This window comes from Pongo abelii, chromosome 4 (genome assembly GCF_028885655.2).
Source record: "Pongo abelii isolate AG06213 chromosome 4, NHGRI_mPonAbe1-v2.0_pri, whole genome shotgun sequence".
Classification (NCBI taxonomy): domain Eukaryota; kingdom Metazoa; phylum Chordata; class Mammalia; order Primates; family Hominidae; genus Pongo; species Pongo abelii.
The window spans coordinates 165,934,076-165,951,683 of NC_071989.2; the positions used below are offsets into that span (position 1 = coordinate 165,934,076).

The following is a 17,608-nucleotide window of genomic DNA, read 5'->3' on the forward strand; positions in this document are numbered from 1 at the left end:
AGTCAACTGGGAGACGCTTTCTTCCTGTTATCCCTGATGTTAACATTTCCTATCACATCAGGTTGCATTAGAGCCTATCTTTGGTTAGACAACACCAAGGATTTCTAATTAGAACTCAAGAATGAAGATAAACTTACTCATCTTGATAGTGGATCTTACACATTCAACTTTCCAGTTAACTTCCAGCGGCATTTGTGAGGCTTAATTAACATTTGTAAAGCTCCATGATGCCCTTGTATGACAGCACTGCGGTAAAGCAAAGGACTGTGATTATAGGAGACTCCTTAACTACTGATGACTCATCAACAGTTTTCCTCTCCGCCTTTGTTTGCCTGTCTCCTCTCCAGGCTGCCCGAAATTGTTTGGTGGGAGAAAACCAAGTCATCAAGGTGTCCGACTTTGGGATGACAAGGTAAAAGAGGGATGTGGTGCCAGTGAAGTATCAGGAATGGGACTGAGGCCCCTGGAACATTCTGACCTTCTCCCTCCACTCTCTTCCCAGGTTCGTTCTGGATGATCAGTACACCAGTTCCACAGGCACCAAATTCCCGGTGAAGTGGGCATCCCCAGAGGTTTTCTCTTTCAGTCGCTATAGCAGCAAGTCAGATGTGTGGTCGTTTGGTGAGTGTCATGTTGGGCCCCACTGCCCCATGATCTGGGCTGCAGGCCAGCTGTTTCCTTTATCAAATGCAGACAACCCTACCCATGCCGAACCCTGTATCGTATCATGAGGGTGTCCCACTGGAGGGTTGTGTAAGAAAGGCCCTGAAAACTATGAAAGGGCCTTCATTATTTTGTTTGTTTTTAGAGATAGTGGACATGGTGGTGGGAGTTAAACTAAAAGTGGAAACAGCGCTCTGGTGCCAGCTGCTGTGAAGTCAAAAGCTGGAGAAGTCAGGGGATTCAAATATGAGCCCCTTGAAGGCAGGGACCATGTTTTGTCCAACATTACATTTCCGTACTTATCTCTCAATAAGTATTAATATTTATTCATTCATTCAACAACAATTAACTGAGCATCTATTCTATGCCAAGGGCTAATCTAGGTGCTGAGGATGCAGTGGTTCATAGAACAGAAAAGACTTCTATTCTTTTGGAACTAAATTTGAGATGGGAAGGGAGACAGAAAATCATAAGAGATCATAATAACAATCATAAATAATAACAATCATAAACAATAACAATAATAAACACGCTAAGGGATAGAAGATAAAGCCAGGCAATCATAAGTAGGTGCTATGAATAAAATAAAACAGTAATGGGGCAGAGTAACTAGGATAGAGAGAGGGTCTGCTTTGAATAGTGTGGTGTGGGAAGACCTTTCTCAGAAGGTAATTCTTCAGCAGAGACTTGAATGATAGGAGGGAGCTGTCACCATTTGAAGAGCCAGGGAACAGTGTCCCTGACAAAGGGACCAGCAAGTGTAAAAACTTGGTACATCCAAAGAACAAGGGGTACTGACTTATTGGGAGAACAACAGGCAATGAAGCTGGTAGGCCATCATAAGGAATTAGAATTTCTAAAAAGTGCAAATGGCCATGAATGGATGAATGATGTTGGTATGGCAGGATGTGCCAAATGTTCTTGCTGGATTTGCCATGTCACCTGAAGTCATAGTTTGTGCATACTAAAGTGTGCAAAAAAATATACCAGACAACCTCTTTGATTTGGATTACAAGAAGAATTATACTGTGGACAGAAACTACTTGAAGATTGATTTTTGCCATTCGGTACGAAGGAAGGGTTTGACAAGGGCTAACTAGTAGTAGAAACTGGGGGGAGTTTGGCTAGGTAAATCTTTTAGGAGAAGAATGAGTGTTAAAAATCTTCTGCAGTATTTTAGACTATCCATCCCTAGGAGCCAAGTGATTTGTTAATTATGAGTCCTACCTGTTTCTTAAAACAGTCGCCTATTCACCAAGCCTAGCAGCCACTTTGTTAACCAGGTTTAAGTTACAGAATGGACTTGAAAGAAATTGTACTAACAGCATTCTTGGATGACTCTCCTCTCCCCAGTGTGTATAACTAGGAAGGTTGGGGCTGATGTGCAGTCATCTCACTATGAAACTGATCACACTGCAACAAGCAAGGGCCCCACAATGAGACATTTGGAGCAATGGCCACTTTAGCACATTCACCTTCTGACTCTGAATGGGGTTTATTCAGCCAAAGGGTGTCAGCCTGGGAATTTCCTGCGGCATCTTACCATTAGAGGGTTGGGCTGAAATTCGTCCCTGCCTAGGATATATTATTTGAAGAGAGTCCAGAAAAGAGGTTGATGGATGGATGTAGAATAGAAAAAGATCAATGAAAAAAAGTGTGAAAAAACTGGGGGTACCAGCCTAAGCAGCAGAAACCTAGATGAGCTGAAAGCTCCATGCCTGCATCAGCCCATTGGACTTTGTCCTACATTTTAAAGTTCTTTGCCCTAATTAGTGGTGTGCTATTCAGAACAAGTCAACCTCTTTGTACTTCACTCAATTTTTTTATCTATACATTTCTCATCTATGCATCTATGTATTAAAGCAATCATTCTGAAACCATGTTTTAGCATCAGCATATTTTCAAAAAATTTTTCACTAAAAATTATGGTGTCTTGGGGTGATAAGCATTCTTATTTAGGGTCAGGTTCTGAATTTCCAACTCCTAAGGCACCTCTGAGTAACACCTAGAGATTCTGATCCACTGGGTCTGGGCTGGGGCCCAGGAATCTGCCGTTTGAACAAGCCTCTGAGATGATTTTTATTCAGGTGTTTTGGGGATCATGCTTTGGGAATGTCTACTCTAAGATTCTCTGGAACAAACTTTGAAAAGCTCTGAATTAGCTGATTTGCAAGCAGCCTTCTTGCTCTGGCAACCTGTGAATATATCAGCACATGATAAAGACAAAGCTAGGTGTCACATATCTACTAAGGGCAGAAGAGGAAAAGAAAGGGATTAAATCAGAGGTCAAAAATAGACAAGCAAAAGATGTGTTTTGCTTGGTCTACGTGGTATTTTTAAAATTCAAGAAGTTCAACTCTTAATTTTTTACTTCTTTTTTAAAAAAATCAGAAAATGTGACAATTCTGATCCCTCATTTTCATGTGCCATACTTTGGTTGGAGTCAAATCATAGCTGCCTCCTTAAGACAGAACTGTTTATCTCATTTTCCACAATCCTCCCCAATCCCAATAGTGTCACACCTCCTGCACTCCATTCATTTACATCCTGCATCTTGGCATTTGAGTCTACAACTGTTAGTTGTAGCATTTGAGTTTGGTATAACAAAGGGTCCATCTTGAAAATCTTTCTCCACTTAAAAGGTTGGGAAATTTCAGTTCTTTAAAAACAGGACAGGCCTAACAAGCCTCAGGTAGACTTGATGCACTTCTGGAGGTAGCACATGAATCTTAATACAAGGAGTCTGTAATTTCTAGAGGCAGGTTGGTTTGTTTGCTATCTGTGGGCTTTGTCATTCACTGTGCTGTGCTCACCATTTCTCGTAGGTGTGCTGATGTGGGAAGTTTTCAGTGAAGGCAAAATCCCGTATGAAAACCGAAGCAACTCAGAGGTGGTGGAAGACATCAGTACCGGATTTCGGTTGTACAAGCCCCGGCTGGCCTCCACACATGTCTACCAGATTATGAATCACTGCTGGAAAGAGGTCAGTGGAGGAAGTGCTTCCCCATGCATTGTCGTATACAATTTGAGGACCTGCCTCCTTCCCTAGAGAAAGGAACCCTCTCAGAAGGATGAGGCAGGAGGGATAACTAATATAGATTAACAACAACATGACTTTGAGGATCTGTTAACGGGATAGATCCCCCATCCCTAAAGAAGCTGAAGGCGACCTTAAATATTATTTGGTTTGCTACATAATGTCACAAGCTATAAGCATAGCTTCAGAGAGGAGAATGGGGTGTGGCCTATGCCAGCTTCCTTCTCGATTTTCTGAGAAGAGAAAAAAAGTCTGTAACATCATAAAACCATTAAAAGCGCAGGAAGTTAGTTCTATAACTTGGGGAACAAAGTTCACTTGCACTATGAAAATATTAAAATGGCTTAATTTGAGTTCATTTTATTCATTCTGCATTTAAAATGGGGAGCCAATTCCTCTGTACCCACCCAGGTGGCTCATTTACCCCATCCTTGGATTGCAGGCCATGGCTTGAGCCCAATCACTATAAGTCTTAGTCTTTGCTAAGTTAGAAAATCATACATTTCAGCCAAAGTGGAAAGTTGCTGAAATAGAGAATTAATAAAAATTCAGATCATTGTAGGACAACAAGGTGGAATACAAAAAATTTAGAACACTAGGATTTTGTCTCAGCTTTACCATTTATTTGCCATTAATCTTTGACAATTCTCTGAACTTCCTTTTTCTTACTGTTAGGAGAATTAAATAATGCTTGGTCTATGAGTTCATAGAGCTTTTATAGTCAGAAACAAAGAAACAATAGAGACATAAAGGAGGGCATAAAACAAATCTTATCCACTTCATAAGGATAACTACAATAATAATAATGATGACTGACATTCAGTTGGTACATTTTTCCTCTTTTAACCATCATTTATTGATTTTTTAAATTAATAGTCCTTATTTTTTAACAAAGAGTACAGAGTTCTCATATGCCCACCTCACCTGAACAGTTTCTCTGTTCACTAACATTTGGCATGAGTGTGATACATTTGTTACAATTAGTGAATCTCTATTCATACATTATATTAACTAAAGTTCATAGTTTACATTAAGGTTCAGTCTTTATGCTGTAGAGTTCTGTAGGTTTTCACAAATTCATAATGCCATGTATCCGTCATTATAGTATCAGACAGAATAGCTTTACTGCCCTAAAAATCTCCTGTGCTTCACTCGTTTATCCCTCTTCATCTCCAAACCACTGGCAAGTACTGATCTTTTCACTGTCTTCATAGTTTTGCCTTTCTCAGAATGCCATATATTGGCATCATACGGCATGTAGGCTTTTTGGACTGGTTTCTTTCACTTAGTAATATGCTTTAAGGTCCCTCCAACGTCTTTTCGTGGCTTAATAGCTCATTTCTTTTTGTTGCCAAATAATATTTCATTGTATGGATATATCATAGTTTATTTATTTACCTACTAAAGGAAATCTTGGTTGCTTTCAGTTTTTGTGTTTGTTTGTTTGGGTTTTTGGGGTTTTGTTTTGTTTTTTTGAGATGGGGTCTTACTCTGTTACCCAGGCTGGAGTGCAGTGGTGCAATCTCAGCTCACTGCAACCTCTGCCTCCCAGTCTCAAGCGATCCTCCCACCTCAGCCTCCCAAGTAGCTGGGACCACAGACATGTGCCACTACGCCCAGCTAATTTTTTGTATTTTTGGTAGAAACGGGGTTTTGCCATGCTGCCCAGGTGAGCTCAGGCAATCAATCCACCCACCTCAGGCCTCCCATAGTGCTGGGATTACGAGTGTGAGCGCTCAGGCAGACTGGTTTCTTTCACTTAGTAATATGCCTTTAAGGTCCCTCCATGTGTTTTTGGCTTAATAGCTCATTTCTTTTTATTGCTAAATAATATTCCATTGTATGGATATACCACAGTTTGTTTATCTATTTACCTGCCAAAGGAAATCTTGCTTGCTTTCAGTTTTAAACAATTATGAATAAAGCTGCTATAAATGTTTACGTGCAGATTTTTGTATATAAATTTTCAACTCAATTGGGTAAATGCCTAAGAGTATGCTTACTGAATCATATGGTAAGACTATGTTTAACTTTTTAAGAAACTGCCAGAATGTCTTCCAAAGTAGCTGTATTATTTTACATTCCCACCAGCAATGAGAGCTCCTCATTAGCATTCATTGTTTTGGATTTCAGTGGTTCTAATAGATGTGTAGTCATATTACATTGTTGTTTTAACTTGCATTTTCCTAATGACATATGAGGTTAAGAATATTTTCATATGCTTATTTGCCACCTGTATATCTTCTTGGTAATATCTATTCAGATCTTTTGCCCATTTCTCAATCAGGTTGTTTGTTTACTTATTGTTGAATTTTAAGAGTTCTTTGTATATTTTGGATACAAATCCTTTATCAGATATGTGTTTTGCAAAATTTTCTCCTTGTCTGTGGCATGTCTTCTCATTCTCTTGACAGTGTCTTTCACAGAGCAGACTTTTCAAATATTTTAACAAAGCTCAACATCAACTTATTTATTCATGAATTGTGCTTTTGGTTTACATCTAAAAACTCATTGCCAAGCCCAATGTCACCCAAATTTTCTCCTATGTTATTTTATGGAAGTTTTATAATTTTGCATTTTACATTTAGGTCTATGATCTACTTTGAGTTAATTTTCCTGAAAGGTGTAAGGTCTGTGACTAGAGTCATTGTTTTACATATGGATGTCCAATTATTACAGCACTATTTGTTGAAAAGACTATACTCTTTCTCCTCTGTTCCTTTGTTAAATATTAGTTTACTATATTTATATGGATCTATATCTGGGCTGATCCATTAATCTGTATGTTTATTCTTTCACTAGCACCATCCTCTCCCATTACTGTAGCTTTGGAGTAAGTCCTGAAGTCAGGTAGGGTCAGTCTTCTAGCTTTGTTGTTCTTCTTCATTATTGTATTGGCTCTCTGGGTCTTTTGCCTCTCCATATAAACGTTACAGTCAGTTTGTCAATATCTACAAAATAATTTGCTGAATTTTTATTAGGATTGTATTGAATCTATAAGTCAAGTTGGGAAGAACTAACATTTTAACACTATAGTGTCTTCCTGTCCATGAACATGGAATATCTGTCCATTTATTTAGATCTTCTTTGCTTTCTTTTATTAGAATTTTTAATTTTTTCTCATTTAGATCCTGTAGATATTTTCTGAGATTTATACCCAGATATTTCATTTTTTGGTGTTCTTTAGCATTAATTTCATGGTATATTTTTATATGTGATTTATTGAATTCTCAGAACAATTTCATGAGGTAGATACTATTATTATCTCCATTTTACAAATGACAAAACTGAGGCTCAAAGAGGTTAAATAACCTGCTCAATGTCACACAGCTAATTAGTGGTAAAACTGAAATTAAACACTCGTCCCTTGGATTCCAGAATACCTGCTGTTAACAACTAGGACAATGTATATGGAATACAGTCAACATGGAAGCACATACAAAAATCCACAGGGGATGCTGCTATTAAATTCTGGTTTGTTTTGGATTTACCTATGACGCACAAGTACAAGGAAATTACAGAGTTCTTTTTTCCCTCTCCAGAGACCAGAAGATCGGCCAGCCTTCTCCAGACTGCTGCGTCAACTGGCTGAAATTGCAGAATCAGGACTTTAGTAGAGACTGAGTACCAGGCCACGGGCTGCAGATCCTGAATGGAGGAAGGATATGTCCTCGTTCCATAAAGCATTAGAAGCTGCCACCAGCCCAGGACCCTCCAGAGGCAGCCTGGCCTGTGGCATCAGTCCCTGAGTCACCCTGGAAGCAGCATCCTGACCACAGCTGGCAGTCAAGCCACAGCTGGAGGGTCAGCCACCAAGCTGGGAGCCGGGCCAGAACAGGAGTGATGTCTCTGCCCTTCCTCTAGCCTCTTGTCACATGTGGTGCACAAACCTCAACCTGACAGCTTTCAGACAGCGTTCTTGCACTTCTTAGTAATAGAGAGAGACGTGAGTAAGACCCAGATTGCTATTTTTATTGTTATTTTTAACATGAATCTAAAGTTTATGGTTCCAGGGACTTTTTATTTGACCCAACAACACAGTATCCCAGGATATAGAGGCAAGGGGAACAAAGAGCATGACTCTTTTTCTAAGAAAACTGGTGAGTTAAGTAAGGTTAGAGTGAGTGTGCTCCGTTGCTGTGATGCTGTCAGCCACAGCTTCCTGCCGTAGAGAATGATAGAGCAGCTGCTCAAACAGGAGGCCGGATATTCTAAGAAGCAGCTCTATGAGGTTTTACAGAGTATGCTGCTACCTCTCTCCTTGAAGGGAGCACGGTGAGACCCATTGGATGGGTTAGGGTGAACAGTTCAGGTCCCATGCTTGCAGCATTTTGTATCTGATGTCTGCACCAGAACGAGAACCTCTGACGGTGGAGAACCATGTGGTACAAGAGGAGATCTTAGGTCTGTTCTTTTATACCAAGCTCATCTTTTATACCAAGTTGTGCAGGTGACTATGCCTCCTCTTCTGCACAGAACGCTTCCACCAGCATCCTGAGAAGAAATGATTACTTCTGAAAAACATCCTTTTTTCCAGCCTCTAGGAATCAGCCCCCTCTCTGCACTATCCGATCCCCATCAACAGAGGGCAGCATTGTGTTGGTCAGTGTTGCCTTGGAGAGCAATTGAAACTTGTTTAGGCCCTAGGGTTGAGCAAATTTAAGGTTGAGACTCCAAGTCTCCTAAAATTCTAGGAGAGAAATAAAGAGTCTGTTCTTGCTCAAACCATCAGGATGGAAACAGTCAGGCGCTGACTGGGGTGCTTCCAAGAGGCATGAGAATGCCTACTCTGGCTTGAGAACTTCTATATGCAAGGTGAATATGTACTGAGCTAGGAGACTTCCCTGCAAAATCTCTTCACCCTGGGTTCACATCCCCATGAGGTGGTATTATTATTCCCTTTTTACAAATAATGTAACTGAGGCTTTAAACAGCCAAGACATCTGCCCAAAGTGATGGAACTAGAAAGTCCGGAGCTGGCATTCTAGCCCAAATCTGTCTGACCCCAATACACAGATTATTTATTCCTATTCGACACTGCCTCCTACTGAAAATGAAAGGGATTGCAGAGGGAATAAATACAAAGATGGAAAGCCAGTAAAGAAGTCAATATAGAACCACTAGCGAATAGTGTTCCTCTGGCACAGACCGCTGTGGTTGATGGCATGGCCCTCCAACTTGGAATAGGATTTTCCTTTTCCTATTCTGTATCCTTACCTTGGTCATGTTAATGACTTTGGAGTTATTCAGTTAATGAACCCTTTAATTCTCACAACCAACCAGTCATGTTGCTTGAAGCCGTTTATAGACAAGCTTCAAAGCAACTTTAAAAGATTCTTCTGTAGAAGTATGAGTTCTTCCTTTAATTATCATGCCAACTTTCAGCTGTAGTCTTCTTGAACACTTCATGAGGAGGGACATTCCCTGATATAAGAGAGGATGGTGTTAGAATTGGCTCTTTCTGAATCATGTGTCATTTTGACTGGCTTGAGATTCAGATGCATAATTTTTAATTATAATTATTGTGAAGTGGAGAGCCTCAAGATAAAACTCTGTCATTCAGAAGATGATTTTACTCAGCTTATCCAAAATTATCTCTGTTTACTTTTTAGAATTTTGTACATTATCTTTTGGAACCTTTAATTAGAGGTGATTTCTAGAACATTCAGTCTAGAAAGAAAACATTGGAATTGACTGATCTCTGTGGTTTGGTTTAGAAAATTCCCCTGTGCATGGTATTATCTTTTTCAGGCTCAGATTCATCAAATCCTTAAATGAACATGTGTAGATACTTCACCTCCTGGTGTCCTATCCCGCAAAATGGGCTTCCTGCCTGGTTTTACTCTTCTCATGTTTTGTAAATGGTCCCCTGTGTTTGTAGAGAACTCCCTTATACAGAGGAGTTTTGGTTCTAGTTTTATTTCGTAGATTTTGCATTTTATACCTTTTGAGACTATGTATTTATATTTGGATCAGATGCATATTTATTAATGTACAGTCACTGCTAGTGTTCAAAATAAAAATGTTACAAATACCTGTTATCCTTTGTAGAGCACACAGAGTTAAAAGTTGAATATAGCAATATTAAAGCTGCGTTTTGATAAATATGGTGCATACGGCCTGAGTTCCATATTTATTTAAATCACAAACTCTCAGAACTTTTCCTTAAGTAAAAATGGTTACATTGTTTCATTTTCCACAGACAATTAAAGACTACATATCATTGAACAACTTTCATTCAACAAGTAAATATCAAATGTTCCTATGGTTCATGCACACAGTTCAGTGTATGTATCCTCATGAAAACAAAGATGGAAAAAGCATAGTCTTTACTTCCAAAAAATTCCTAGTCTGATTGAAAAGGAAAACATATAAAGAAATAAAATTATAATAGAACAATTAGGGCAACAACAAAAAACTGTGGTCAAAGAAGAGAAGAGCCCAGAATCAGTGATGGAATCTATCAGGGAAAGGATGACATCAAGGGAAACTTCTTAGAGCCCTGCTACTCAAAGTGTGGTCCCTGGACCAGCAGCAATAGCATCACCATGTTGTGAGAAATGCAGATTCTCAGGCTTCTTCCTCACCTACTCAGCAAGAATTGTCATTTTAACAAGATCTGCAGGTAATTGTATACACACTAAAGTTTAAGAAGCACTGTCGCGAGGATATATTGTTTAACCCAGTTTTGAAGATAAATGTACGAGTTATAAGGTAAGTAAGTGAGCAGAAGTAAGAGAAATACTTTCCAGGTAGACAGAACAGGAAGTATTGGGAAGCTATTGTCAGTTCACTATTGCTGGAGCGTGCACGCATGTGCGTGTGTGTGTGTGTGTATTTTCTCAGCAAGGGTAAGGATGATAGAAGAGGTGGGTAAATTGAAACTGCGTCTATAAATCTAGGCAAGAACTATACTTTAAAAGACCAAGAAGTTGGAATTTCACCCTATAGGTAGAAAAGATGTCATTGCACAGGAAGAGAAGGTCAAATTTGCGATGTGTTTAAGAGTATATTCTGGCAGCAGCATAGTGAATGGATCTGAGAAAGGCAAAGCCAGTGGAAAAGAAACTAATTTGGAGATGATTTTTGCCTTGTTCACAGTACCATATTATTTTTCCTAATCATTCACTGTCATCTGTTGTGTGGGTGACATATGGAAATTGTAATTTAGAGTACGTCATTCACTGTTGGATAGCAATAAAATAGCTTTCCCTCTTAAAACCCCAGTAATACAAAGGCTGGGTGGTTATAGTTTTGGTGTGCTGAGCACTCTGTGCCTTTCAGTCCACCAAATGCCCAGCTCCATTGCAGGAGCCAGGTCATGCACCACTGAGCATGGATGAGAAAGCCCAAGGCTTCCATGCAGTCCTTCCTAGAACTCACCTCTGTGCTTGAATCCCACTGCCAAATCATCCACATGAGAAAGTCAAAAGCAGATTGGAGGAACAGATCTGCTTCTCAGAGGATTTTTCCTGCAGACCCTGCTCTTCTCAGAATCTCCCAACACCTAAGGCCACCCTTTTGAGGAAGAGACAGAAATACCTCATTCAGCAAGACAGGGAGTGTGTGCATCATCAGGTGCAGAAAGAGCTGCAGATTCCCAATTAGAGGGCTTGGGAAGGTGGCCTGATCAGGAAGAGAGGGTTAGGGGTGGAAGCTGCATTTGAACAGTAAGCGTATGGTTTTACTTTAGAATAGATATTAATTTGCGTGGGCTCTAATGGAGAAGGTGCTGAAATTTTGGTGCACTGAGGCTCACTTCCCAGAGCCACCCCTTGTTACCAGCACTAGAGGTGTGTGTATGGTTGTGTAAGAGTGTGTCTGCAATGACTTTGAGATTCTCCCCAAGGTACAATGTATAGTTGGCTTGTAGGATAACAGAATCATACAGACAATGAGTGGTAGAAGGAGTTTTAGAGGTCATTTACTTATTTAATAAATGGTTACCGTTCATCTACTATGGCTCTTTGTTAGGTACATGATCTAAAAAGATGACTAAGATATCTTATCAGTTAGGGACCAAGCATGTCACAATCAAATTAGTATAATTCGAGGAGAGCTTTTTCACAAAAGGACTATTTAAAACTGTGTGGGTCAGTTTAGGAGAACCTTAGAAAGTGGTACAGAGGAAAACAACAGCGGAGCACTCATGCTATGGTTTGAATGTTTGTGTTCCTCCAAAATTCCTATTGAAACAATCTCCAGTGCAATAGTATTAAGTGGTGGGACCTTTAGGAAATGATCAGGTCGTGAGGGCTCTGCCCTTATGAATGAGATTACTGCCCTTATGTAAAGGTTTGAGGAGGTAGTCCCTTTCTGCCCTTTACCCTTCTGCCATATGAGAACACAGCAACAAGGTGTCATCTATGGAGCAGACAGCGAACGCTGACCAGATACTGAATCGGCTGGTGCCATGGTCTTGAGCTTCCCAGTCCCCAGAACTGTGAGAAATAAATTTCTGTGGTTTATAAATTACCCAGTCTAAGGTATTTTGTTATAGCTTGAAACAAGTAGTTATCACCCCCAAGGGCTGAAGGGATGACAAGGGGGAGTGGTCATTTAAATATGGAAGGAGAATATTGGAGAGTGCTGCCTTAAAGGAGAAGACCTTTAGTAAGGGACAGAGGAAACCCAAGGCAACATCACAGGGAGGAAGCCAGGGGCATCAATACCCTGCCTCACTTTCCTTCCTTTCTCCCATCAACTGGGTCTTCTATTAGTCAAATCCCACTGAATACAGAGGACAAGGGAGCCCTAGTAGGGTAGTCCATAGAGGTCAGTCTCCAGGACCAGAGTGCGGGGTGAAAGAGTGGAGTGGATCTGAAGAGACAAAGAGAAGATACCTAGTACAGACACCAATCCTTCCTATAAGAGGGCTCAGCCTAGTGAAAAATCTCAACACATAAACCAATGCAATCGATTCTCAGTGCTTGTAGATTCTGTGTTGGTAAGTTTGTCTACTGGATAAAATTTGTTTATAACCCTAAAATCAATCCTGGAGGCTTTTCCTGCAGTCATTCATGACATGCCAAAGTGTGGGGCAGTAAAAATTTTGCATTGCTCCATATACACATTCCCAACTGAAGTCAAACAGAGTGGCGTTCAGCTCTCATGCTGCAAACAAGTGGCTTTTCTCAGTCTATTTAGTGACACATTTTCTGCATTTCTGTACTTTTTTTCTGGTGATTTTACTGTTTAAAATGGCCCCCAGCCAGGCACGGTAGCTCACACCTATAATCCCAGCACTTTGAGAGGCTAAGGCGGATGGATCACCTGGGGTCAGGAATTTGAGACCAGCCTGGCCAATATATAGTGAAACCCTGTCTCTACTTAAAAAATACAAAAATTAGTTGGGTGAGGTGGTGCATGTCTGTAGTCACAGCTATTTGGGAAGCTGAGGCAGGAGAATCGCTTGAACCTGGGAGGCGGAGGTTGCAGTGAGATGAGATCCCGCCACTGCGCTCCAGCCTGGGCAACAGGGAAAGACTTCATACAAATAAATAAATAAATAAATAAATAAATAAATAACTAAAACACCCCCCCAAATGTAGTGCTGACATGCTGTCTAATGTTCCTAACTGCAAGAAAGCTGTTAGTTCAATAAGTTTAATGAGGGATGAGTTATAGTACTGTTGATTGTGAGTTCAATGTTAATAAATCAATAATATATATTAAATAAGGGTTGTTTTTAACAGAAACATGCATAAAACAAGGTTATGTATTGATCAGTCGACAAAAGTGTGGGGAACAGGGGCTTGTAGGAACCTAACCCTTTATTTCCCCTAGAAGCAACGGTTCAGTATTTGTTAACTTAGTGTTCACGGCAACTTTATAGAACATAATTATTGAATAATAAGAACCAACTATAATTGCAAAGAGTTGTTGTAGGTTATGTGATGTAGCTATAGTCACAGTACAGGAAGAGCACAGAGAATTAAGTAAACACACCTAAGGGATCAGGAAGGGCCTCAAAGGGGAAGTGAAGTTTGAGAAGTGCATTGAAGGGTAAATGAGAGTTCCCAAAAACGAGAGGGTCTGGAAGGACATTTCAGGTGGAGAAATTAGCAGGCATAAAAATGCATCTTATTCCAACATCTTCCTCTGCATTATTTTCATGTTACGTCTAGGACCCTCGAGGCCCAAACCAAGTGCTGGCCACAATCACATGAGAGACAACTGAAGGAGTCAAGCACAGTTGACTTTGAACAACATGCAGGTTAGCGATCTCAATCCCTTGCACTGTCGAAAATCCACGTATAATTTTTTAATGCTCCAAAAACTTAACTGCTAATAGCCTACTGTTGACTGTAAGCCTTACTGATAATGCAAACTGTTGATTAACACAATTTTGTATGTCTTATATTTATTATATACTGTATTCTTATAACAAACAAAATAGCTACAGAAAAGAAAATGTTATTTAGAATATCAAATGGAAGAGAAAATATATTTAGTATTCATTAAATGGAGGTGGATCATCATAAAGGTCTTCATCCTCATTGTCTTCACACTGAAAAGGTTGAGGAGAAGGAGGAAAAGGAGAGTTGGTCTTGCTATCTCAAGGCTAATAGAAGCAGAAGAGGTAGAGGAGGTGGAAGTGGAGGCAGGAGAGGCAGGTACACTCAATGTAACTTTACAGAAATACATCGTAATTTCTGTCTGAATTTTTGCCTTCTCATTTCTCTAAAAATGTTTCCGTATAATACAAATCTTTCTTTCACTATTTGCCTTAGTTTCAGTGCCCACATCATAGAAGGGTCATGTCATAAAAGAAGTCAAAAGTCATCCTGAGTAACCAAAACCCTTTGCCAGATTGTCTAACATCAATTTGTTTTCTGATATTGCCTCTTTTACATCTTCTTGTCATTGTCTGGTGCTGGTTCAGTAGTACTCATCTCCATCAAGTTGTCATCTTCTGTTAATCCCTCTGGAGTGGCATCTATTAGTTCTTGATTTCTCCAAGATCCATATGTTGAGACCCTTCACACACACCCCTCACCCACCTTTTTGCCATATGCTCAATCTCTTTCATGATTTTCTTGATTGGCTCTGCTGTAAATCCTGTGAAGTTACGCACAACATCTGAACACAGTTTTCTCCAGCAGAAACTTGTTGTTTTGAGATTGATGACTTTCATAACTTTTCCTGTAACAATGTGGCATCTTCAACAGTGTACTCTTTCCAGACTTTCTTGATGTTCTATCAGGGTTCTCTTTCATAGCATTGACAATTTTTTCCAAAGAGTACCATATATAATGGGCATTAAAGGTCCTTATGACCCCCTTATCTAGAGGCTGGATTAGAGATGTGTTTCGGGGCAAGTAGACCACTTTGATGCCTTCAGTGTTGAACTCATGGGGTTCTAGATAACCGAGGGGCATCCTCCAATATCAAAAGAACCTTGAAAGGCAGACCCTTAGTGGGAAAGTACTTCCTGACTTCAGGGACTAAACATCGATGGAACTAATCCAGAAAGAGTTCTCATTGTCCAGGCCTTCTTGTTGTACAACCAAAAGACTGGCAGCTGGTGTTTAACATTTCCCTTCAAGGCTTGGGGGTTTTCAGCTTTATAGGTAATGGCAGTCCTGATGATAAGCCTGACTGCATTTGCACAAAACAGCAGAGTTAGCCTATCCTTTCCTGTCTTAAATCCTGGTGCTCGCTTCTTTTCCTTATTAAGCAATGTTCTTTGTGGCTTTTTTTCCCCCCCAGAATAGGGTACTTTCATCCAAATTAAAAACCTGTTCAGGCAATTAGTTATCCTTTCTCCTCCATGATTTTGTTAACGGCATCTGATAACTCGTCTGCTACCTCTTGGTCAGCAGAAGTTGTTTCTCCTGTTATCTTGACATTTTTTAAGCCAAACCTCTTTCTAAAATTATCAAACCATCTTTGCTGGCATTACATTCTTCAGCTTTAGATCCTTCACCTTTCTTTTGCTTTAAATTGTCACATAATGACTTCACTTTTTCCTGACTCATATTAGAGTCTATGGGTACGTCTTTCTTATAGCAATCTTTATAGCAACGCACCCACCTAAAATCTGCATTTTCAATATGAGCTAAAATAGTATTTAACCAAAAGTGCAAGGTTTTCATACCTGCTGGGAGCCACAGCTATGGCTTCATGAATTTTCTTTCTTTCTTTCTCTCTTTCCCTTTCTTTCTTTCTTTCTTTTTTCCTTTCTTTTTAAAGTGGCCCTTATGCTAAATTCATTCATCTTAAAATGATGGACAACTGCAGCTGCAGACCTCAATCTATGGTACATATCAAGCAATTCAGCTTTTTTCTTGTAATGTCATGACTTTTCTCTGCTTTTTGGGAACACTTTCAGCATCACTAGTGTCACTTCATGTGGGTTCCATGGTGTTATTCAAGGTTTGCTGTATTACACTAAACATGATGAAAAATGTTTCATCATGAGAACCAGGAGATATCACATTTTACTCTGATATCCAATAACTGGAGAGATGAATTGCTCAGTCAGAGATGATTAGCATCACATAGCACTTGAAGTGGATACTGGCAACACTTGAGTTCACCACAATAGCAACAAGAGATGGCCACAGGCCAGGCGTGGTGGCACACACTTGTAATCCTAGCACTCTGGGAGGCCGAGACGGAAGGATCACCTGAGATCAGGAGTTCAAGACCAGCCTGGCTAACATGGTGAAACTACATCTTTACTAAAAATACAAAAATTAGCCAGGTGTTGGGGGCACATGCCCATAATCCCAGCTACTCGGGAGGCTGAGGCAGGAGAATCACTTGAACCTGGGAGGCGGAGGTTGCAGTGAGCCAAGATCATGCCACTGCACTCCAGCCTGGGCGACAGAGTGAGACTCTTGTCTCAAAAAGAAAATCATAATAATAATCCCATTTTTGAGCATTTATTATGTACCAGACTCTGCTTAGTGTGTTACATTATCATTTCATATAACCTTCACAAGAATCTAAGGAATACACTTTTTTGTTTTGTTTTGTTTTGCTTTGTTTTGAGACAGTGTTTTGCTCTGTTGCCCAGGCTGGAATGCAGCTCACCATCTTTCCTCACTGCAACCTCCACCTCCTGGGCTCAAGTAATTCTCTTGCCTATAAAATGAGGCAATTTTGAGCAAGTGGTCAGGTTCTATCTACAGAATGGTCAATGTAAATTCTGTAACTGACCATCAAGTTTATCTTTTCCTGCCACCCACATAAATACTTAGAACCAAATGTGTTAGCAAGCTCATAGCAGGTACAGCTGTGATTGATTTTTGTTGTTTTGTTTACATTTTGGTCTTATGTACATTTGATTCTCCATCTCATCTTTGTACTCTTTTCCTTCCTTTTAAAAAATTTCTTGCTGATTTTTAATTTTTTAACATAATGTATTCCTGTAACTTACATTTAATATGTTTTTAGAATAAGGTAGCATATTAGTAAACACATGGACTTAGCTTGGAAGAGGGAAAGTGAGGCTGTATGAGATTGTGGTAAAAAGCATGGGTTTGACTTCATTACCTTGGGCAAATTATTAAACATTAATTGCCTCAATTATAAAAATGGGAAAAATGATTGTATTTTCCTCATAGAAAAATTACGAAAAATTAAATGAGGTAATGTACTTGGTAAATATTAGCCATTATTATTATTATCATTATTTATGTTTTCCCTTCATGCGCATTCCAGATGCTTCATTACTGGTGTCTATAAAAGCAGGGTCTCCTGATAGTTTTAAAATAAATACATATATATATGTTTTTTTGAGACAGAGTTTCACTCTTGTCACCCAGGCTGGTGTGCAATGGTGTGATCTCGGCTCACTACAACCTCCACCTCCCGGGTTCAAGCAATTCTGCTTCACCCTCCCGAGTAGCTGGGATTACAGGTGCCCGCCACCATGTCCAGCTAATTTTTTGTATTTTT

At 39.8% G+C, this 17,608-nt stretch overlaps 1 protein-coding gene across 2 annotated transcripts in view; it reads left to right on the forward strand.

Annotated features, from left to right (window-relative positions):
• The window catches only part of ITK (IL2 inducible T cell kinase), an 80,262-nt gene extending 65,675 nt beyond the window's left edge, over positions 1 to 14,587 (forward strand). Inside the window, exons 14-18 of one of the 2 annotated variants that reach the window (XR_008525574.1) lie at positions 348 to 412; positions 503 to 621; positions 3,489 to 3,646; positions 7,243 to 7,646; positions 13,828 to 14,587. Coding sequence is in view for 1 of the 2 variants with exons in the window: in XM_009241229.4 (XP_009239504.2) it covers positions 348 to 412; positions 503 to 621; positions 3,489 to 3,646; positions 7,243 to 7,314 (414 nt within the window). In the remaining variant the exon portion in view is untranslated. Of the gene's footprint in view, positions 1 to 347; positions 413 to 502; positions 622 to 3,488; positions 3,647 to 7,242; positions 9,806 to 13,827 lie in introns of those variants that run through there. The other variant, XM_009241229.4, reaches the window with a different exon arrangement.
• Positions 14,588 to 17,608: the final 3,021 nt, after the last annotated feature.